The sequence below is a fragment of the Athene cunicularia genome (genome assembly GCF_003259725.1).
Source record: "Athene cunicularia isolate RWA chromosome 2 unlocalized genomic scaffold, athCun1 chr2_part1, whole genome shotgun sequence".
Lineage (NCBI taxonomy): Eukaryota > Metazoa > Chordata > Aves > Strigiformes > Strigidae > Athene > Athene cunicularia.
The window spans coordinates 129,873,056-129,896,579 of record NW_020799095.1 but is presented as its reverse complement, the minus strand read 5'-3'; the positions used below and the strand labels follow the sequence as shown (position 1 = coordinate 129,896,579).

The 23,524-nt window shown below is 40.9% G+C and overlaps 2 protein-coding genes across 11 annotated transcripts in view; both read right to left on the bottom strand.

Moving 5' to 3' along the window:
- MATN2 (matrilin 2) overlaps window positions 1-7,493 on the bottom strand; it is a 76,963-nt gene extending 69,470 nt beyond the window's left edge. For all 10 annotated transcript variants that reach the window (XR_003397725.1, XR_003397726.1, XM_026842026.1 and 7 more), the window contains exon 1: window positions 7,391-7,493. The gene's annotated coding sequence lies outside the window, so the exon portion shown is untranslated. The remainder of the gene's footprint in view (window positions 1-7,390) is intronic.
- A 13,971-nt stretch (window positions 7,494-21,464) lies between these two features.
- LAPTM4B (lysosomal protein transmembrane 4 beta) overlaps window positions 21,465-23,524 on the bottom strand; it is a 60,948-nt gene continuing 58,888 nt past the window's right edge. Inside the window, exon 7 of the mRNA XM_026841545.1 lies at window positions 21,465-23,520. Coding sequence (XP_026697346.1) covers window positions 23,446-23,520 — 75 coding nt within the window. The 3' untranslated portion in view covers window positions 21,465-23,445. The remainder of the gene's footprint in view (window positions 23,521-23,524) is intronic.

Genomic DNA, 23,524 nt, shown 5'->3' with positions numbered 1-23,524 from the left:
AGACTGCAAACAGCACACCACTGAAAACAGGACAAATTTTGCTGGAGGCTACAGTTACTGCTGGCGATTACTGATGAAAGCTTTTCCCATGTTGTCTCCTCACTCCTTAGAACATTGTCAGCAAACACAGGGCTGTGCAAGGGAACCTCCTCTCTCTCTCCGGCCTGTTCCTTTAGCACACAAGGCAACAGGACCTCAAGGGTACATGCACAGAAACCATGTTTAGAGAGCTAAGGAGCATACAGAAATATGCTCCTTACAAGGCTGTCACAGGAACCAGACATGTACAGCTTGTTCAAGAGGGTTATCTGGCTGTTATCCAGCTACCAGTGGCCTAACTCCTTTCAATCCATCCTAAACAGCTGTGAAGATTGGGCTAATCTCTACATAAAGCCATTTTACCAGTTCCTGATGGCACACTAATGGAGAACCAAGGATACTGTGGCAGAGTACCTTCACAACACGCTGCTGAACAGTTCAGCAACAGCATGATGCCACAGGAAACTGTGATAAAGAAGTGACTCAGTACAGTCCTACCAGCTCCGCAAAGTACTCCAAACTAAACCCTCTTACATTCTGGCACTGAACATATTTTATACCTTCGTAGCAACTGTTGATAATGTGGTTGCAATTTCAAATTCACTAGGCTCACAACTGTCCCCAGGCAACTTCAAAGAAAAAAAAAAAAAAAAGTGTTTGCTGTGATTTTAAGTGTTTGAATTCTGTTAGGAAAATGTTTATATAGCATGCAAATCTCATATTATTAGCTGACCATATAAACCAAAATGCCTGTGTAATCATTCATAGCTGTCTCTGAATTCTGAAATGTATTAAAGCTGTATATTTTCAGTTTTGTGTGATTTTACCAGTCCCCTTGAAAATTACTAAAAGCCACAGAAGCACTGAATAACAGTGCCTAGTTTTCTGGGGGTCTTTTTATTCAAACTTAAGATCACTTCTATTGTTCAACAGTACTTCATTTTGATTCAGAAATCTTAGATCTGCAGATCTCAATATATTTACCAGCCTGATAACCAGAAAATAAGCCTATTTACAGTTCCACCAAAAAAGAGCCAATTCTCATTGAAAAAAGAAAGATTAACAACCCATTCTTACCCTCAGAATGTTTTAAAATACTGTTTCAAACAAAAGCAATGCTTAACAGATGAGAGCTTTAGTTGCCCTGTCTTAAAAATTTTGATATATAAGATAATCTAAAATATAAACCCCAACAAAACAAAAGAAGTTCCCAAAGCCAAAGGCTGTCTGTGTGATAACAGATGCCACTGATCCAAGCCTGCTGCCACCCTTTCATCCACACTGAAAGCTTCTGTGATGCTTTCCTGAGGTCATGAGTCTGGACTTGTGTTCTTTGCTCTAGATTCAGGTACATATTTGTGTTCACTGCTGCTTGCATTTTTACATGACCAGTTTATATTGTGGTTGCACGGCTTCTCCACATACAGTTGTCCCATGGTTCTGTTCATTTGCTGGGTCTTCTGCAAGGTCCCCTGTCTTCACTCTAGAAGTTGGATGGTGCTTACTGCACCACATTTGGTATTTAACACCTCATTTTCCCAGCAGGCTAAGCCAGGCTGCTGGCACAGCCCTCTGTAGCTTCACACTGCTGGCTAAGGGTTGCTCTACCAGCTGAGAAAACATTCCCAAAGTACAAAACTTACAAACATATGTTTCTGTGGCTACCTGGAAAATATGTTGCAAGCACTTCAATTCCAGCTATCACAGCAGGAGTATTCAGCATTGTACCACTGGGAGCCAACTTCCCTGGTCAGACCCAAGACCAAGTCACTGTATGACAAACATCCCAAACACCTCAAAGGCAAAAGACACCAACAGAAGGGGTGACAACACGTGGGGCTTAACCAGGTTAAGCACCAGATGCAGCAGCATGCACTGATCCATTCTTCTACTCATGGAGAGAGGAAGAAGAGGGTTTTCACAGCAACCTTGGAGCAGTAAGTGAAGCACACTGCTCCGCTGGATATGTGAAGAAGCTCCTAACAGAGAACAGGAACTGCTGCTCACAGAGGTACAATTTGGCAAGGGCTACTTGCAATAGCTGCAGCTATCTTGAATAAGTTTGGTTTAAAAGGGAAGATTCTCCTAGAAGATGGCAAGTAAATAGACAGGGTCTCTTATTCTTTTCAGGATTCCCTTGCTCCCTACCTGACTAAAGTCAAGAGCTAAATACTTCCATGGTGTTTTCTTATCAATTTTACCTGTGCTTGCTTAGCCATATACCCATGAAACAGAATAATTTTTCTGATGCACTGCTATGAATTTTGAATTTTCATGAAATACAGTGTAAGAAAGCTGAAAAATGAAACTGCAACTTCCTCTTTCAAATAACTATTTCCTTTGCCAGACAGCACACATACAACACAAACCTTTTTCTACCCTTTCAAATATCTTTCCATGGAAGCCTCCTCATAAGGGTTTGATGACTGTTTTGGACAGAGACTCTACTGAATATTCACTGTCACTGGTGATAAATCAATGACCTTCTCCACAGTGCATGTTACTAAGATTCGTCCTCTTCACTGTGATAACTCTTAAATAATGTCAAGAGAGAAGAGATGCTCTGTAGCTCAATGCTGAAGTCAGTGTCCTTCCATTTCTTACCCCACTTCAGGGAAATTTCTTTCACAGAATCAGGAATCCCTTCCACTGGTCTGGAAGGCCACATTTTTTTCATTCATGTGCCTTAAAAATGTACCTGTCTTTGCTGGGCAGATAATGCTGAAAAAGAACTTGGAAAACCAGGGTAGTAATATGTGTCAGCTCGTGCCTCCTGCTCCTCTGGGTGGCCTTCTTCCTCATCTTGCAGCATAAGTTCCCTTCCAAGGTTAAATCAGAAACATGAACTCCACAAACCCCTACTTCTCCACCTTCTTCAGCTGCAACCAAAACTAGCACAATACACAGAAGGGGAAATTCTCAGGAGTTACCTGAAACATTGACACCTTTAGTAACTGTAGATAATATCCTCTCTCTTGAACCCTATATAATTTCTCATCGTAGATGGGAAGGAAAGGGAAGGCAAAAAAAGCACCAGAGGCAGCAGTTACTACCACCAGAGAGGCTGCCTTCAGCTTGTCTTGTTTGATAGTTAAAAGAGACATTCACTTTCATTAAGCTGCTAGAAGACCTAACTTCAGTGGTTTTAAATCACAAAGAATGTAAGTTCATAGAAGGGAAAACATTCTGAAGTTCTTTCAGCACCCCTCATTATCTACTCATTTCTAAGATAACAGGGAATTGTGATCAAATCAAAAGTTTTACTGAAGTTAAAGGAACTGCACAAGATCTATCTAAGTCAATAAAATCAGAGTCTGTGTCCCCAAGTTAGCAAGCACAGTGAGTTACTTGGAAAATGAATGAGCTCTTATTACATGAAAGCCATAAAATATCTCATTCTCAATCCCATCCCCTCAGAAATTAAAAAAACTAAGGACAGCAAGCACTGTAAAGCCCTGTTAACTATCAGCTACAGCATGTTCCAAAGTACTTCACTGTCCATAAGCCAGCACATGCATTACTAGTCCATTAGTCATTAAAATCACTGTGTGTGGCATAGGTATCAGAACATGGAGTATTAATAATTTTCTTCGTCTTTCTGGAGCAGTTGCTGACACAGGCATTTTTCAGTTCTTTAAAACAGTTACAGAGCCCAACATCATATCTGTCACTAGCTATGCAGGTGTCATGTGGGGGCAGCAGGCCACAATTAGGAGGACAGTATTTAGCACATCAGCAAGAAACAACATCTTGCCTTCATCCTTACAAAAGGGGCACTGAATTGTCATCCTGTTCCACCAAATGATGCACTGGGTTTTCTGTGACTCCTTCCTGCACAAGGGCTTCACTAGGCTCAGCCACACAGGACAGGTAAAACACCCCTAAATCATGGTGGTCAACTGTATCTCATCAATACGGTTAAACCATGAAGAAGAAAGCAGGTTGCGGTGCTCTAAATTTGTAAATTCCTCACCTGCTCCTCAACCCTAAGGGCAGGCACTACATGCACATGAACCTACCCACTGCTGCACCAAGTCCTGCAAAGCAGCAGAGTGGTACTCCTTTGTTAATACCTTCTTCAGCAACTTTTAAGAGGCTAACTTTGGTCATTCATGCTGTCAGTAGTATCTGATGAATCTGGGAAACTCATTATCTAAAAGTCAATTAGTAATTCAGTTGTATCTGGAGATAGATAACCCAAATACAAACAGCTTTCATAGTAGCACAGCAAGCCACCACAATAACAAAACTAATTGTTGACTCGGCAACATCAGTCTTTTATCAGTCTAAAATAATGAATGTCCATACAGTAGGAGTAACCCAAATCTGCAGTGGATTTAGGACCAGAAGTTAAGTACTCCAGCACAAGAAGACGGGGACAAATTTGTTGCATGCATCCATGAAGGTCTACTTCCTGACAGGAAGTTTTAGGACCACACATCGGTTTATATCTGCAGAAAGGCATGATCCTAGCACGTGATGGCAATTTGCCTGTTCCAGACATGTCTGCATAGTGATGGGGACAGGATGACAACCACAGATTCACAAAGTCTTCCAGCTTTGTTTCTTATGTGTTCACACAGTCCTTGTCCAGCATGAATCCCTACCTCAGCAGCTAAAAGGGTATTCCAGTGCTCTCTGTACTGAGAGATCCCCCTGCCTTGTATAGCAATTGGACTGCAGCTGAGACAAACTTCATCAGTACTTAATTATTCTGACTGCTGATACAAATGCCCACAGCTGAGTTGTATCTTGGACTAATAAAATCAAATGTGACAGGGGACTAAATTAACTCAGATTGTGAAACAGTAAAGGGAAGACCCAAAATGCATCATAGAGCAGTTTTTAGAAGGGAAGTGAATGATATTTGGTAGTCAGCCAAATATTCTCACAAGCCAAATGCTGTACATGAGTACCCGTCCACAGAGTGCAGCTGAAGGTGCTACAGGATACGGGAGGGCAAGTGCTTTCTGGAAGCCATCAGAAGAGTCTGGGGGTGGGGGATGAACAGCTTGCCTGTCCAAGTACACAGGTCAGATAAGCACACACATGTTTTGATGAGTATACACACCAAAACGCAGAGCATATCAGAAAGAGCAAAGATCAGCATTACATTTAATTGTGAGGTATAAATATCATGGTAGGACTTCTACACAATGGACTCAGTCATCTAAAGGGCTTAGAGTATACATACTACATGTATAACTTAATTTTTTACAACTCTAATGAAAGAAAGAACATTAAGGGATCTATCAGTTATTTTTAAGTCATTCATCTAGACCACATACAGGCTTCCTGGTACCACTGTTGTAAAACTACTAAATCACAGAATAATTTAGGTCAGAAAGGACCTCTGCAGGTCATCAGGTCCAACCCCTGCTCAGAACAGAAGCTGACGACCATGTCAGTAATCTCAGAAACTCACCATATAAAAGTTAACGGTGATGCTGTAGAACAGTGCACCCATAGTATGGTTTACTCAGCATAGTTTCCAGTGGTCAGACAGCAAGCTTTAGCAGTGGGAATTCTTATTTTATGACAGCATCAATCTCCATGTTATGGTTTTCTTCAGTTGCCACTTAGACAATCGACCTTTTCATTATCTTGTTCTTTTGGGGAAGACTCTCTGCACTTTCTGGTTCCGAATCTGATCTAGACATCAGAGTTTCCACAATGTTCCCAGAAGACTAGTATGGGAAAACTGAGAAACTTCACTTTTACCACGAAGAGTAGGTATTTATATGAAAGCATATATTATATGACATATAATACATATGTGGGCTGCTTAGTTTTGTCTCTGTGAAGCACAGTCACAAACCATAACAGACTGTTAATTCCAAACAGAAAGTAACTTTTTTTTTTTTTTTTAAAAAAAGAGAGTAGTTCTGAAACTTATTTGCAAACCCACACTGAGCTCAGTACCAGCACCAGTGTAAAACAATAATTTGGGGATTAAAACATCTCCATTCCAAATACTCCTTGTTCATAATGAAAACACAATCTCACAATGAGTACACTATATAAAAGGAGCTTGTTAATGATGTCCAGATTATAATTAAATAGCAGTGCTCAGTGTTTTACCCTCCCATGGAGTTAGTTTATAAGTCACAGGAGAGTATTTAGATCTGATTAGCCTTTCCTTAGTTTGCCTGGACTGACTAAAACATCTTTTACTATTACAGCTGGGTCCCAGCTCATAAACACTAGAGCGTGCATTAGCTTGTTTGTGAGAAATCCCAGTGAATTCAATGGAAAGACTCATGTAATTAGGTGTGAATACTGAGTGCAAGACTGAGCATCTCAGCTGCACCCTTGTGTAACTGAGTGCTACATTTTCTTAAGATATAAAATAAATCAGATTTAATTTGATGAATATAATTATAATCATAGTGATATACGGTACACGAGGAAAAGTTTTAAAACTCCGGTGCTTAAAGCTGACACATCTATATGAAAAGTGTATCATTCAAAAATTATTTTGTTGATTTTGTAGGATCTTATGGAAAAGCCATAGGTGTATTTTATGCAGCTCTTGATTTATGGAGAATTCATGATGAGATTAAGTATGATAATTTCTCCTCAAGTAGTCTGCTGCCTGACAGTAGCACCGCTGTAACATATAACACAGCATGTCACCTTTTCAGATCTCAGTCAGGATCATACACCCCTTGAATGATGGCCCCAAAAGAAAACCCAAGCATTACGAAGTATTACATAAATCAGTAGGTTGCATTCTTCCGTCCCAGTCAGCACTAACCCGGGGTTAAGCAGTGACAGCAGCTAGTCTGACACGGAAAGAACTGCCTTCTGAAACAGGAATATGTGGCCATTAAAGATGCCACAACAATTTTTATAAGATTAAAGAGCACCATCTAGGTTGGGTTTCCAGGGTAAGTATATAACATGCAGCAAACCGTCCCCCGCTCCTTCCACCTCCAGCAAACACAGTGCTCTGGGGAAGCCCGGCAGCCCACGCCACATGTCAGAGGTGCCCGCTCAGGGCAGCGCTACCTGCAGGGCTGCACCCGCTGGCCGGGGATAAGCCGCGCCCTGTCCTGCTGGAAGCTCGTTGACACCTGCAGGCTACTCGCGAACGAATGTTTCTAGGTGAAGTTTGGTTCAGCCTCTGCACTGGCTTTAAAACATAGTGGGTTTCTTCCTTACAGCACATACACTGTTACGTGAGTTACCGAAGCATGCACGGGGAGAAGGGTGTATGCTCAGACCCAGGCAGTCCAGGGGAAAGGGAAACATCGCTCCTGCGGCTGCAACACCGGCAGCAAACCGCTCCGGCAGGACCCAGTAAACGAGCACCTACCCCGGCCCCGCCGCCGGTTCCTCCCTGTCAGACCTGGCCCTGCGCTGCCGGGGCCCGGCGAGGCGAGCTCCTGCAGCCCCGAGGGGGAGGGCCTGCCCCAGCCGAGCGGCTTCTTCCCGCAGGAGAGGGCCGTGGGGTCCCCGCTAGAGGAAAGCGGCGTGGTTTTGGCCTGGCGGGCCCGCGCTCCCTTCCAGGGAAGCCGACCAAGGGAAACGTCGGGGAATGGAAATCCCATTCCCCGCGCGGAGGACCTCCGGGCCAAGGCAAACAGTCCCTGGTGAATCATGCGGTGTCTGCCACCGCGGCGAGCCTGTGGGAGCCCCCGTCGGCGAAAACGCCGGCGGAGGCGGGATATAAATGGGACAGGTAGAAAGGACCGTCGTTTCTCAGCTGTCACGGCAGTGGCACAGTCAATAATCCGGGTGGGAAAAGCTGAGTGTGGTGTTTATATCAACATTTATGGCTTTATTATGTATGAAGAAGAAAAAATAAAATTCCTGCTTTGTTCCAAAGCAGTTTCTGTTTCCTGGGAAAAAACAAACGTGAAAACCCTTCCAAACGGCAGAGGTGAGCTGGGCTTACTGTCATGTCCAACACGAAAGAGAGAAAATCACCAAGCCATGCCAATTCTGGTGCATCAGGTGCCAGCGGTGTCTGGGAGAGGGAATCTGTACCCCTCAGAGTTGCTGGGATGGTGAGCAAACTTTGGAAATCATCAGAGCTGATTTGGGTAAGTTTTGTAAGGCACAATTAATTGTCTGTGAGGTGGGTGTACAAAATCTAATCCCTAAAAAGGAGGGTATAAATGATGAACAAATCTCAAACTGAAAGGGGCCAGACTCACCCCATCTTTCATTCTGAGCACTGGCTCCTGAACCTCTGCTGTAGCCAGAGGAAAGGGAAAAAATTAAAAAGGCAGATGAACACTGATAGACATTATAGCAAACCCAGCAGAGCCAAGTGCAGAACTGTTGGGCCATTCTGTTTCATCCCTTATAATGTAGCATAGGACAAAGCCCCAGCCATGGTCTCAGGTAATGCTCCGTCATCTCAAGATACAGCATCTGTACCCCAGATGATTTCACTTGCTGTGGCTTGAGGCACCAGCTGCGTTGCCAGAGGACAACAAAAGGCAGGAGAGGAAGTGGTGTGGTGAGATGATGTGAGCACCCAGAGGCTCAGCTTGGTGGCCTCAGCTCCAATTTATGCCAAAGAAATCCCAACACTACCTCTTCTTGGAGGCTGTGCAGCCTGCTGCTGTTGAACACATGGAAGGTATTCCAGCTGGAGATCAGAGGAGGGGGCATGATGACAGTGAGTCAGCACAATAAGGCATCTATTTGTTTCATAAATGACAGCTTAGAAGATTAGGAGATTTTAACTTGACTTTATTAATTAACTTTGTTATTCATTTAATACTGTCCCAGAAGTTCTGTGTATTTTCTACATTACAGAGTTTCACTGCCTCTTTGCCACTTGTCCTTCCTCAAATGATGAGCTTCTGTCCACTCCTATGGTGTGACTTTACGATTTGGGAGAGACATTGTTCAGTCTTGTCAATATTTGGGAGGATGGGTAGAGGAAAGTTAATCTTAAAGGCAGGTGCTTTAGTAAAACAGCAGTGAATTGGTTTTCCTCCTGCTGTTAGAGGACTGTTTCAGACCTTTCTGGTAGACACTTCCTACTAATTTCCAGCCTAAATGTATTTATTTTACACTGGTTTTCTAGTACCAACTTTGTCTTTCAACCTAAACAGCTCTTTTTCTTCTCCAAGGATTGCCTTGTATTGTGTTTAGTGTTGTATTGTATTTAAAATTGTATTGTATTTAGTATTGTATTGTATTTAGTGAAAGCAATCATTTTCAACCTTCACTCTTGTTTCACTCAACAGGCAAGTTCTCACTGTATATGTGCTGAGCTGGTTCCTCTGGGTACATGTGGCAGAATTGAACGTGATATGCCATATGAGCTCTCACCAGAACATTTCTTTTTATTGAAAATACTTTGCTTGATGCAGTCTAGGATTTCATTTTAATTTTCAGTGTCCGCATTAGCATTGATGGCTGATAGTCATAATTGTGTTCAGTTTATATATGTAGCTGCACCTGTTTGCCAGTGGATAAATTCTACTGAATATATGATCTTTCATTTTATACTATGGTATTTCATCTCTCTTCTAATACTTTTATTTTTAAGGTTATTTGGCTCTTTCCAAATGAGATCCTTCTTATTTACATTTACAATGCCTATTGACTCTCCTGTGTTTTATCAGAAAACTTCCACTTTTGCCTGGCAATTTAATGAATGAAAAAGTTAAATGTTAAATAAGATCCCCAAACTGATCTTTTACTAAAAGATCAGTAATTGCTGATAACTTTTTATCTGACTTTCCCCTTTGAACAATCCCTCATCCCATATCCTATTACCATGAGCTAGGTCCATACTTAGTTCACAGCCTTCTTCTAGTTCCTATTTCAATTAGTAATTTCCTCTGTCACAATACTTTTCTGAAGTGCAGACAGATCAGATTTACTATATTTCCTTTGCCTAAAAAAAGCAGGTTAGATGAGCACAACCTAATGCCGGGAAACTAACCCTGCATTTATTACTTGTTCATGGTTTGCAACATCTTTATTTTTTCCTGTGAATTTATTCTGAAGTCTTTAGTATTACTTGGATCAGAACAAAAGCTGAGATTGCATTTGTACAGATCAAGTTACTCTAGGGTTTTCATTAGGCACCATCTGACTCAATCCAATTGTTAAGAAAATTTGGTATGATACTTGTCATTTGGGATAGAAATTGTATGAAATTGGTATTGATACCATCTGTCATTTTGGATGGAAATTGTCTGCTCCTCTTGGCATCAGTGTATTTTAAGGTTCATGTCACCCTTGCTTCTAGTTGCTGCAGCTCTTGATTATTATCCTGCCTTTGTCTGTGTTGACTGTAATAAAATATTTACAGATATCAAAGTTTTTAGTGTTGGATAGTCAAGCAGAAGCAAGACAGGTTTCTCAAAGGCCTAGATAAAAATTTTGTTAGTTTCTATTACAAACAGGAAAATACTTAGACTTTAGTAAAAAAGGTTGAAATAAATACCTGGAATGGTTGTTAGTGTGATAAAAATGTCTATGGCTTTTACTAGTGGAGGAATTCAAATTTTATTTATTCACATGCAAGGTCTGAAATGCTTATAAACAAACTGTTGTACTATTAAGTGACTTTATTAATCTGTAGAAAAATCAAAACATATTTTTAAAATAACTTCAAATGTTTGAATCTGACAGTCTTATAATTTGAAATGTTATAATGAAGGTGTAATATTAATTCACAAGATTTATAAGCCACACTGCACTGCAATTAAACAGAATTTTCAATGAATATGTAAATTGGAGTCTATCAATTGAAGCACCAGCCTTAATTATATAATTAGAAGGCATGCCCTTTCCTGGGTCTGGTGCTCACTGAAATGAAACTGTCTTCACTGACCCCTTGAAGTGCTGGATCAACAGGTACTTGGTATCTTAAGAAACAGACAATGCAAGTTCCTCCTAGTTACAGTGGGATTTTCAAATTTCTACAATAGCTTGAAAGTAAAGCCGTACCAATCTTTTCTTTACTACTCTTCCTAAATAAAGAGAAGACAGATTTTTTTTTTTTCCTTAAATGTCTGTTGTGGTTAAAACTACTGTTGTGTAAAGCAGGTATGTTACAGCTGGTCAGTAGCTGTCAATTACTGTATGATTTTCCATTGTTATCACTTATAATAATTTAAATAAAAGATAAGGATATGAGGTTTGTTGTGGTTTGAGCCCAGAGGGCCACTGAGCACCACACAATCCATCTGTTCACCCACCCCTTCCCCCCCCAGCGCTGGGAAGGAGAAAATGAAGAAAAAGGCTCAGAGTCAAGATAAGGACAGGGAGCGGTCGCTCACCCATTAGAGTCACAGGAAAAAGACAGGCTTGTTAGGAGATGATAAAAGGACATCACTTTAATTCAAAACACTAAGGACAACATCACAGAGAGAAGGGGACAATGAGAAGCATTATCATACCTTAGAAACACTTCCCTCCACCCATCCCTTCTTCCCGGGCTCAGTTTTGTTCCTGATATCTCTACCTCCTCCCTTACAGCTGATCAGGGGCAGGGGATGAGGGGTGCAGTCAGTCCACGCTTCTTCCTGCAAGGGTGGAGGGCACCCTTTGCATTCTTCCCTCTGCTCCACAGGGGCATCCCTCTCACAGGAGACAGTCCTCCACAAACCCTCTTCACTGTGAGTCCTCCCCGTGGGATGCATTCTTCTCAAGATGCTCCGGTGTGGTCACCCCTGTGTGTTGCAGTCCTCTCAGCGCTGAACTACAACAGTGGGAGCTTCTTCCCACAGAGTCCTCGGGATCCTCCACAGGCTTCAGGCGAATCTCTGCTACACAGATGACCTCCATGAGTGGCAGGGGGGGCCCTGCCCTCTCACCATAGGGTACAGGGGGTCTTTTTGGTCTGGTGCACACACACACACTCACACACCCCCCCACCCCTTCCTTCCACTAATCTCAGTGTTCGCAGAGGTGTCCTCTCATAACTCCCCCTCACAAGTCCCAACCCCTACTCAGATTCCCCTTCTCAAATACATTATTGCAGAGGCACAGCCACTATCGCAATTGGTTCAGCCTTGGCCAGAGGTGGGTCTGACTTGGTGCTGGGGTAGCTTCTTGAAAGCTTGTCACAGGAAACCACCACTGTAGCCCCCTCCCCTGCTACCAAAAACCCTGCCACACAGACCCAGCACAGGTTCAGGGCTGTATCTAATCTGTTTTCCTGAAGAAGTAGATAGATAATATGCTATAGCTCATCACCCACTCCCCAACCCACCCCCCCAAACATCCTTTTGCTATGTTCACAAGCACTTTCTACTCAGGCATGCAGAAGCTATTCTTTTCTTTGCTGTTTTGAACATCTCTGCCATAGGTAGCCACCTCCTTGACACTCACATGATTCTAATTTGTACATGGTACATTATATAGCCTTGAAAAAGAAATAAAGAGAGAGATTTTTTGGAAAGGGTATACATGGATCCCTTCTGTTCAGCTGACACTTTCCATAATTCCAGGAACATGCTGCTGGTTAAAAACAAATTCATTGAAGATTCAAACCCAGATGTAATGACAAAGTGTTTATTTCTCACTTGTGGTAAAAAGGACTCACCTGAGTGTTATTGATGGACCAGTGATGCATGAATTGCACGTTTCTGTTCACGGTTCATAGTTTATGAACTTCCTTATAGATATATAAACCCAGGAGAACTGAAACAGATCAAAGGATTTGAAGGACTATGACATTGTAAAGAGCATGCACTTTTCTCCTACACTTCTGTGTTGATTTTGCTGTGTTTTAGTTCCAGATGTTTGAGGATTAGGATCTTGGCTGGCTCTGTACTTAATTCTAAGAACCACTTTATATTCTTAAGGCATCTGAAAAAGGCAAATAACTCACTGGTGTGCATGGCCAGACAATATACAGCCTCAGTTCAGCCCTTTTTGCTTTGCTGTCTCTGTACCACTGCAGACTTTCATCTTTCTGGTTGCCATGGATAGCAGCTAAAATCTCCTGCAGTGGCTCAGAGAAATGGGCAAAAGGCAAAAGTTTTGCTATTGAAGCCCAGATGGTGCAATTAACAAAGTTTTTTTCTTACTGAAATTCTCTTGGAAACTGCATTTGATCCTTTAAAATATTTTGGAAGAAAAAAATGAGAACTATTGCAGCTGGTACCTGAAGAGCAAGCATCTGCCTTGTATATAGGTTATAGCCTTTCTTTGTTTTCCTCAGAAGAATTGTGTTGTAACTTATGATTACTGTTCAGACTGGACAGTGTTTACTGGTGGAAGAAAAAAATTGATAGATGATATCATTAGAGGCGAGTCTGAATGAAGTTATATGCTGTTGATAAAATACATACTGAATTCATTTGCGGACAGCACTCACCTAGTTTAAATAGTTGAAAATTTGTCCCGGGATTGCTACTCTGCCAATTATATTCACAGGCTTTACTTTTGCTGTAACTTTCAACCTCTGGACAGTAAAGTTGCATTTTCAGCACTTCCCTTGGTAATTTGAGCCATGCCATGCTTAAATTCAACTCTCCTTCAGAATCCAAGATGATGCTTTTTTACTCAGTTCTTGGGACAGAATTGATATCATATACACAAGGAGCTGAACTTAGATCTGAACCTGATCTTGAAAGCATGCAAGTTGCTAGTTCTGAATCAGTTCTTGCACAATGAGAAATGTAATGTGTTTGGATTTTCACCCATTTCTGGATCTTAAGCGAAATAGCAAGGTTCTTCATGAATCTTAGATAATGTCTGTGTTGTTCTCAAAATAGGCACCCAAATTTCATCTGAACTACAACTTTGGCAGAATTTAGGCAATCTGGCTCTTGACCTAATGGTGTTCATACAGAACTATATAAATCAAAGATGAAAAAAAGAAAACTACATCAACATTTAAATTGTAGTGATTCAGATGCCAAGCAACCAAATGGTAGCCAATCCAGCAAGATCCCTGGGTGCATTTGCAGCAGAAATAAGTGCCTGACTGATCTGTCATTGCTGTGACTCCTGACTTGAGATTTACCCTGATTTCATCTTTAGTGAAATTAGTTGATGATATTACTACTTTAAAAAGGAAGCAGAGTGTCTCCTAGCAGGTATCAACAAAAATGCAGTACTTAAACACATACACTGGTCTGTATTTTAAAAAAAAAAAGTTAATATAAAAAACATTATTAGTGAAACTTGCCTGCCTCTGAACGAGCCAGCTGAAATATGTTCTGTTAAAAGGCTACTATGGTAATGTATATTAATTAATACAGAGAACTGTAGCTATTATGAACCAGTTTGGTGTTGATTAAATGTTGTGTACTGGAAGCATCTTTTCTTTTGGCTATGGTACAGCTACGATGCTGATGCTCAGTTAAGTCCAACTCATGAGCCATCCTGAGGAGATAATAGGAGGCACCAAAGCCTGTACTGAACTTAAAGGAGATACTCATGGTCTTCAAGTTAAGCATGTGTTCAGAGGTTTTGGTGGTTTCTTAAAAAATCATCACCTTAAAAAGTATTTGACTCTTGAATGTTTGGCCATGCAACACCTAGGTTTGTGGAAATGGCCCTGGAAAAACTTGGTGCTTCATAAAGTACATAAGGAAATGTAGATATTAATCCCCTTTGTTGCCAATCCTGTTCAAACACCTATAAGACAAGAAGTCTGGTCTTTGCTGCCAGGGCTGTGCAGAGGACCTTGGGAGCCAAGGGCGACAGGTCTGGCTGGCTCTCTGCGAGTCCTTGTGCCAGTCACCCCGTTCTTGCTCTCAGGTACACTTCCAGGGCAGATGCTCCAAGCCTCTGTGCAAACGGCAGTTAGCAACAGCCAAGCCACACCTGCACCTCGGACTTTCCTGCAAGACACTAAGAACCACTTCTGCATTTTGAGGAGCAGATTTCTGCCAGTTTGTGCTGGGTGTGTTTTAAGAGCATTCAGGGATACTCAGGTAGCTGAACGGCTTCAGGGAGCTTGTGCGTGGGCACCAGCCTGCTCAGCCCTGTCCAAACTGGTGGTGTGTTAAACATAATTATCAGGTCTTTCTCCTTACCAGATCCTCCTGGGGCCAAGGCAGGAGGTGAATGCCAAGCTCCACAGGCTGAAGACCTGGTTCACAGTGCAGAACTTCAGACACCAAGGGAGCAAGTTAAAGCATTTGTAAGGTTGGGCAACCACTGAACATGCTATCTAGACATCAATTTTGGAACTAAACATCCGTATTCTTTTTTTAAGCCTTCTACATACCAAAAGATACAGAATTTTCCTGATTGAATTAATTCCTGAATTAATTTATGGATTGCCTTGCAAAACCAGTCCTTTACTACTCAAAAAATTGCCAAGGAGAAAAAAAATCCTCTACAAAATGTTATGACGAGGCTGGAGATGTAAAATAGCAGAAAACCAGCTTGTTTCTAGTATGATTTTTTTTTTTATCTTCAGGTTTCTATCATCAGGTGCTGTTACACTTCTGTTGGCTGCACTGAAGACATCTTTTATTGAAGTTTTGTTCCCTATGTACTTATATGGTGTCCTTAAGTCACCTCCTAAATCTGAGTTATTAAACACACTGCGTTTCCTGACTTTTTCACTTCATTGCATGTTTTCCAATTCTCTAACGGTTCTTTCAGGTCTTTGCTAACCCACTGCAAGGTTTTTTAAACATTCTGCCTGAATTATTTACAGCTCTAAGGTATTGGCAAAATAGATTTTTTCCCCCTTTTTGTTGCTGATTTATGTTTTCTTTAAAGTCACAGATGAAGAATTTTAAGCATCATGGAGTCAAAACCTGATCCTTACAGAATTTCTTCTGAAACACACTCACTGAATATTCTTTGCTCACATACAGCTGAGATTTATTGGCTGTTTTGCAATCTATTTCATATGTGCAATACTGTTGCTATATTATTCTAGTTCTCTAGGCAAAATATTGTGTTGTATCATGTAAAGTGCCTAAGAAATGTCCCAGTGTATAATGTTGACACTCTACCCCATATTGATCCATTTCATAGCCCCTTTATAAAATAAAAAAGATAGTTTGACTGTTTCTCCACACAGTCCTGTGTTCTATTATCAGTTTTCTGAGTAATGCACTAAATGACAGAATTATGGAAAAATGTAGGTAGGAAGTGAGCTAAACAAGATCTCCAAGGATGGTGTTCAGCCTTGCTAAGTTACAGCCTTGTATGACGAATCTTCTGTTATACCTGAAGTCTAAAAATTTTAATTCAGGAACTCTCCAAAACATGCTTTTTGAGTACCACCACTAATGGTGGTGGTGGCATTTGCTAATGTTTTGGCTTTGCATTGGATCATTGTACTTTTAAAGACTGAAGAGGAAGAAAACTTTGAAAAAGAAGTTGTAGAGAAAGGACAAAGGATGAAAGACTTATTGAAAATACTACTAGATATAGTAGGAGATATTGTAGATATAGATATAGTAATGTTAAAAAAAATCTTCAACCCTCTCTGACCCAAAATATCTGGAAAATCCATCTAAATGTAAGATGGTATTTCACAGGAAAAGGCATCAAAGAAAAACTGCAGTACAAGAAAAAGTATGAGATGCCAAAGAAAATCTGCAATAACCTTGGTACAGTTTGTTGCTGAGTTAAACCTGGTTAGGTAGGAAAAGGACACTACTAATACTGCCACTGAATCCAACCCAAAGGGAAAAGTTACACTTGCAATAAGATGAATAAACTCTTCTTGCTTCAAAGGCAAAGAAGAATCAGTTATCTACTTTGTTATCTGTGATAAACATAGTGCAGGAGTGCTAGTCAGAAACTAAAAAAATGTCCAGAAAAGACCTCACATGTTGGATGTATGCAGACACCACAAACATGGCCAGGGATCATATCTCAAAACTTCCACAGCTTGTGACTCTATCTGGTCTCATAACCCCTGAGGCAAAACCACACTTTCTCAAACATTTACTTCCCTCCTTTTCTCAGACACCCTTTTTTCTAGCTCATCCTCAGACTGCTCGTGTAAAATGAACTGGTCCCAGTTCAGCTGAGACTCTGCTGCCCGTGCAGCCTCTCATACAGGGGGCGCACCTAAGGCAGCTCTAGAGGTTAAATGTGGCCCACATCTAAATGTTGCTGCTGCACAACCACACAGCGGCAATTATAAAAACATATGTTATGTTGCTCTGTGCTAATAGGAATACAGTGGTTACAGTTCAGTTTTTCTGAGCTTCACTTTTTCACAGTGGGTCTACTATTCTAGATCCCTGGAGCATTTACAGTGTCTTTTCAGCATAACGATACTTTGCCTTTATGGTACTTTATTTTTTCAAACTACTGAGTCAGGACTTTTTATCCAGGCTGAAAAATGGAATTGCAAAGAGAGGATAAAGCAACCAAAAGATAACAATGTATTATGTTGTGCTTTGGGCTTTTTCTGATGCTAATTTATAAGATTAAAAAACACAAAGAAAATATACCTTTGAAACAGAAACCAGCCAGTTCCTAAGATGAAAATGTGGCCACAGATACCTTTAATAAATATCTGTATTTAAAAGGAAAACCTTTGCATTACAAAAGAAGAAAAATTCAATATTTTTCAAGAAAAATACCCCCCAAGCTATCGTATTAACTAGTCTAGTTCATTAAAAGCATTTTGAACTTCCTTAGTTGCTTTTTCTTTATTAAAAGCAAAGAAGCAGGATCACACACTAGCAGGAAATTTAGGCTGGCCTGTGCAACTGATAAAGATAATTCCATCCGCAGCTCTAATGCAGTGAGGGAAATGAAACCCATTCAAATTTTCTAAAGATCTGACGAGGAGAAGACTTTATGAACTCACAAAAGATAAATATTTGTCGCTAATTGCCAGCTCTTGCCTTGTTCCTTTATTTTCATTGCCCTTGCTGCCCTCAGGTGGGTGCATCTGATATTGCCAAGAATGACTGCGTTCATAGAAATAGTACCAATCTCCCGGAGTGTCCCACCAATTTATTGTTTGTTCATACAGATTTTATACAGGTGTATTCGTGATGCACAAAATATAATTATAAAAGCAATTGTCTGTCCAGCCACCTTTTCTCCATAAGAGACAGGATGCCTGTTTGTACTTGCCTCTAGCCCAGAGTCCGAAAGATCTACTATCTGCAAAGTAGAACATATCTATCTTAGTAGGACAGTATCTGTATTTTTAAGAACACCTTTCCCATCCTGACACTGAATGTTCTCAGAGGAATTGATACTAAAAGTCTACCAACGTTGGACCTCTGTCTCTAACTGCATCCTTGCCTCTGCTGTCATGAAGGCACCTGAAATGCGGCACTTTGGAGAGGGAAAGTTTCAAAATTACAGGTGATCAACTCCCCAGAGTTCTAATGATGAAGTAGAAGGAATCTAAAAAAAAAAATCTCTAAACACCTCCAAAGCCCAGAAGTATTTGGATACTTAGGCAAAGTTTATACGAAAACAGAAATCTGTTAGAGTTATTAGCAGGATGCACTTAGGAATTGTAATGGAGGCCAGGTTCTGGGTTAAAAAGCTGTGTGTGGCTCATCCCTGCTATTGCTGTTTATGCTGACCTCAGAGCAAACAGAAGTCCTCTGAAATGGCTGCTGAGACTCCACTGTGCTGCAACTCCCTCTCTCAGAGTAGCTTCACAGCTCTTCTGTCTCTGCTGGCTAGCAAGCTTTTCCTGTAAGCCAAGTAGCCAGCTCTGTTGCATCTTCTTGCTGTTTATTCAGACTCCCAAGTGACCTTATGTCCTCCGCTCAGACTAATTAGTTAAGTCCAGCTCTGGCTACAAAGGACAAACCTTCCATGACTTTCTGAAAACCCTCCTGTTTGAAACGTTTGAATAATCTGAGAGAAAAAAAAAATTACTGCATTAAATTTCACATAAATTCATCATTAAAATAAACTACTGTTTTAGCTCATTGTCTAGGATATAGTTGTAGAATTGCCTTTTTGCTTTGAAATAACTTTATATCTGCTGGGTGACAATGAGGTTTGTAGTCCTGTTGCTTCAGTATCCTCTATTGCTGGAGGTAGACACAGGCTGAAGGCAGAAGGTCACAGATTTGGATTCCACACCCTGCTGAGCTATTCAGCTAAAAAACTGGCCACGTTGCAGAACCATTTTGGGCCAAATCCATGGGTGTGGAAACATCACTTAAAAATACCAGAGTCCTCTGAAAGAACTCTAATCCTGATTTATCAGAGCCAAGCCTCCCTTTAGATATCTATGGCTGCTGTTTGGGGTTTCTCAGAGCTGTGAACTGAGATAGTGCTGAAACATCTCTGTAGCCACAGACACTGAAATTTTGCAAGAAATTATTTTTTTTGTGGTACCTGACTGCAATTTCTGCAGCTAATAGAGACATGTAAATTGGAATGATATCACTTAGCTCCAGAGAAGCAGCCTCTAAGGAGAGCAGCCACTAAGGAGGGAGCTTCTAAGGAGAGTCGCCTCTAAGGAGAGAACCTCTAAGGGGAGCAACCTCTAAAGACATAACTTAGCTCCAGAGAAGCAGCTCGAAGTCTTCTGTCAGTTTGGCAGGAATTTAACCAATACTCCTTCAGATTTAGAAAATAAATCTTATAACAAGTAAGACCAAGCTATCATCCACTCCACTGATAAAAGTCTGAAACAGAGCTGACATAACAGCTAATGTAACAGGTTACAGGAACAATTGTATTTCATCCTGACCATAGCACAGAAGAAAGAGAGCACATAAGCCAACCAGGTTTGTAGCAGTGAACCCCGTCAATGCAATGACATCTGTCTCTCTGTGCTGTTTAAAGGATGTACATGAACATTGCCCTCTTGTGCTCTGTCCCTGTTGCTGCTCTTCTCTCATTCTGTCCTAACCGGTAGCCAAGTATTGCATCCTGCATATGCCAAGCATCAGTGTGCATACTTGATATTTGCAAAAATTTGCTAAAACTGTCCGTGGTGTCCCTAGTTGCTATACTTGGGCCAACAGGGTAGTGGTGAGGAATGCCCTATTTTGAAAGCACAAAATTTGGAATTTGTTTCAGACTAATTATCATTCCCTCTGCTTCCTTGCCAAACTTTTCTCTGGCCATAAATCAATCTGATATGGCCTTTGGTAACATATCATGTCTGGATTGTTTTTACCACAGAGGTTTTCCCAAAGAAGTACAGACAGGCTAACACCTAAAATAATGGTCATTAATAATTGTTTTAGAAAATGTAATGTACTTACAGGCACAAGTGGCACACTGTTGGGTCACCACTACGAATTCCTCTTTGTTTTCTTTAATATGATGCATGGATGAGTGTACAATGAAGGGAAATTCTGTCAGGAATAAGAGCATCAGACTACCTTAGCATGTGTGGACTTTGTGAAGCCTGCAATGCCTTTTAACAGATATTTTAAAAAACTAGAAGATTTCAGCAAAAGATGTACTTATATTTCTGGTACTATCAAGATTTACGTTCTTAGTTGCTGGTTTTGGCCCCAGATTTCTCATGTTCCATGTCAACATACCTTAAAAATATTCTTTCCACTCAAGTTACTAGAAATTATTAATAAGAAGCTGCTATATTAGAGTTAGGTAAGAAAACAGGAGAGAATTTGAGTAAGCACATGCTCCTAATATCTGGGAGAAAGGAAAAAATGCAAGGAATAGTGAAAAAAGCACTGTTAGGAGCAAGCAGCTCCCAAAGCACAGGAATTTAAGAAGCCAGGCTTTTAATGGGTTTCTGTGTGACAGATGACTGACTATTAAAAATGGATTGCAGAAAAGCTGTGGTGTGAATTCCCCAGGATTAGATGTGGAAATGGAGAATGAATTCAACAACTGAGGATAAAAACCTTTCAGTTTGAGTTCCTGTCTCTTCATGTAACCCAGAGAATCTAATTTTTCTTTGGGAGCAGGGAAATTCATCTCCCATGTGGATTCTCTGATATGTCACCAGAGCTGAACTTATATTACACTATCTGCTCCCTCCTACCCAGCTGTCTATCTGCAGTATGAGCAGGAATGTCATGGGTTTGATACCATAACTTCCCTGCCCTCTATAACTCAAATTGGACAAAATCCAAAAGGTATTAGAAGTACTGGCAGGACACATGTACTTGTACTTATGCACGTATGGTGTCTGTGTGTGAAGAAGCCTTGATTCTTTAGTTAGACAAGCTAAAGTTTACAGAAATTTTGTGTGAATTATCCCTATAATGATGTGGAGAAAAAGAAGCCCCAGCTTTCAGTGTAGCTCAGTTTAGCCCTGTTCTGTGTCACACACTTCATCAGACCTGGAAAACTGCCTGCAGTTCTGGACAACTAACTAAAAGCTTGAATTATCTCTTGTATTTATTGTACAATAAATTATAGAACTTACTGTTCTATTCTTCATTTATACAATATGGAGGGGAAGCTGGAGAATGGACTGGTGAGTTGACTGAAAAACTGTTGTTCAGGTCATTTACAGAGAAAATCCTGCCATCTCAGATTAATTGGATAGGAATCTGTGTATGTTTGTGTTTGGAAGACAAGCAAAAGTTATCTCCATAGTCTTGAGGAAACACCCTTTTATTGTAGAGAAGTTTGTATACACAGATGCAATGTATTTACAACCAGCTTTTGTCAAACAGATGACTCTTTAAAATCCTTCACAGATCTGTTGAGAATGAAAGAAAATGAAGCTCAGAAGCCCAGTCAGCCAGCCCAACCCCCAAATTCAGATTGATTCCCAAAGATAACTGTAATGAGATAATAATACATGGAGTTGTTCTGAAGGAAGCAATAGGACTGTGACAGAAATCAATGAATGGACTTCAGGACTGGTTCAGTCAAAAAGCATTGCTCAGTTTGATCTCAGAGTAGATGAACCCTGAAGTAAAAATCCAACAAGCAGATGGGGACCTTCCTTTTCCCAGGGGGGTGGAAGAGACAGGCAAAAACAGTCTGGCCCTTCCTTCCCTGGCTTTTGCAAGGACAGGTCCCAGTGGCAACCTCTGTGAAAAGAAGTTGTTGGTCCTGTGTTCCCCTGGAAAGCTCTTTTCCAGAAAAAGGCAGGAAATGCTCCACTCTTCTTCAGTCTGTAGAATGGAGTCAATGCACTGAGGGTGAGAATGGGTGTCCTCCTTAGGAAAGGTGTAGACTCACATGCCAGCCCAGTCACAGGAGAAACAGCACCTAGGTTTCTGCTGGTGCCCTTCCAAACTGTGGCTCAGCTCTGCACTGCCCTTTACCTGGGGTGGTGTGCAATCTCATCAGTCTAGCTTCAGCCTCTTCAATCACCCCAAATGCAGAGGAAACAACACAGGGGGAAACGATGAGAGGTAGAGACACACATTGTATTTCCTTTTCCTGTTCCTTTTCAATTAAAAGTAGAACTTTCATCAACAACAAAAAGTTACATGTGCAGGAGGCACTTCTCTGGGGAAGAAATAAATACCTCACACAAGCATTCATGGATGGATGAGTCTCATGAGAAAGATTCTCAGCACAACCAGTTCAGTCATAAGAGGAATCTAAAATCCCCACATTGATGTATATGAGAACCACACAAAACATATCTGCTAACGCTTGAGGAAGTTACATGCATAAATTTCCCATAGGTCGGGAACATATATCTTAGAATCTGCATAATTTAGTTCACACTCAGCAGAACATTGCGATATTTACAGGCACATGCCAGTGAGAAAACATTTGCATATTGAGTGCGAAAAGATGCATCTTTGTCACCTAACCATGGGACTTTGAAAGCAGGAATTCTGTGACCTCAGAATACTATTGGTGAAGTTGATGGGGAGGAAAAAGGTGCATAGGCAGGAGAAGAAAATTACCAGAAGTTGGTGAGAACTCTTTTTTTTGAGCATTAGAATGGTTGCAGGCTGGGACAAAGTGAGTCCGTGTAGACCACAGGTTCTGGCTTGTTACACATCAGAGTTTGTCTACTCTCATTTCCTATACTTATTTTTCCAAATTACATTTGTTTCCCATTAGCCAGGTTGATGAGAATAGTGCGTAAGACTCATTCTTCTTGCAATCATCATCCTTCATAGCATAATAACTTAATAAATTCTCACAGAACAGGAATGAAGTGGAATGTCATTTTTTTGACTTGGTCTGTATTCTGAAGGTGACAGTGGGCATCTGAGAAACACATTTGTAATGCTTTGGAAGTTTTTCAAACAAAAAAAAAAAAAAAAGGAAGTTACACTCTGAACCTGATTGAGAATGCAAAGTTCTACGTTCTCTAGCACTGCATGTCAGATATGGTGGACAAATCTATTCAGTGACTACCATAACCTTAGCACTACCCAGAATTGTTCTGAAACTAGTTCACTAGTTTCTGAATCACTACTGTAGTTGCAGCAAATTATTAAAACTATCTACATAATTTTAATCATACAATTCAGGTTTCAATATGTCAGCAAAACAGCAATGTATAACCCATAGAGTTTATATCCTGGAAGTGAAATTATCAAACTATTGCTTCAATGTCTGAAAAGTAAAGCTATCCTCCCTAGGTACACAGCATTCTCTCACTTATGCTGACACATAAGGTGGTGGTGGATCTTTAGCAGCGCCATTCACAGGATCATCATATGGTGGCAACAGGACCTGC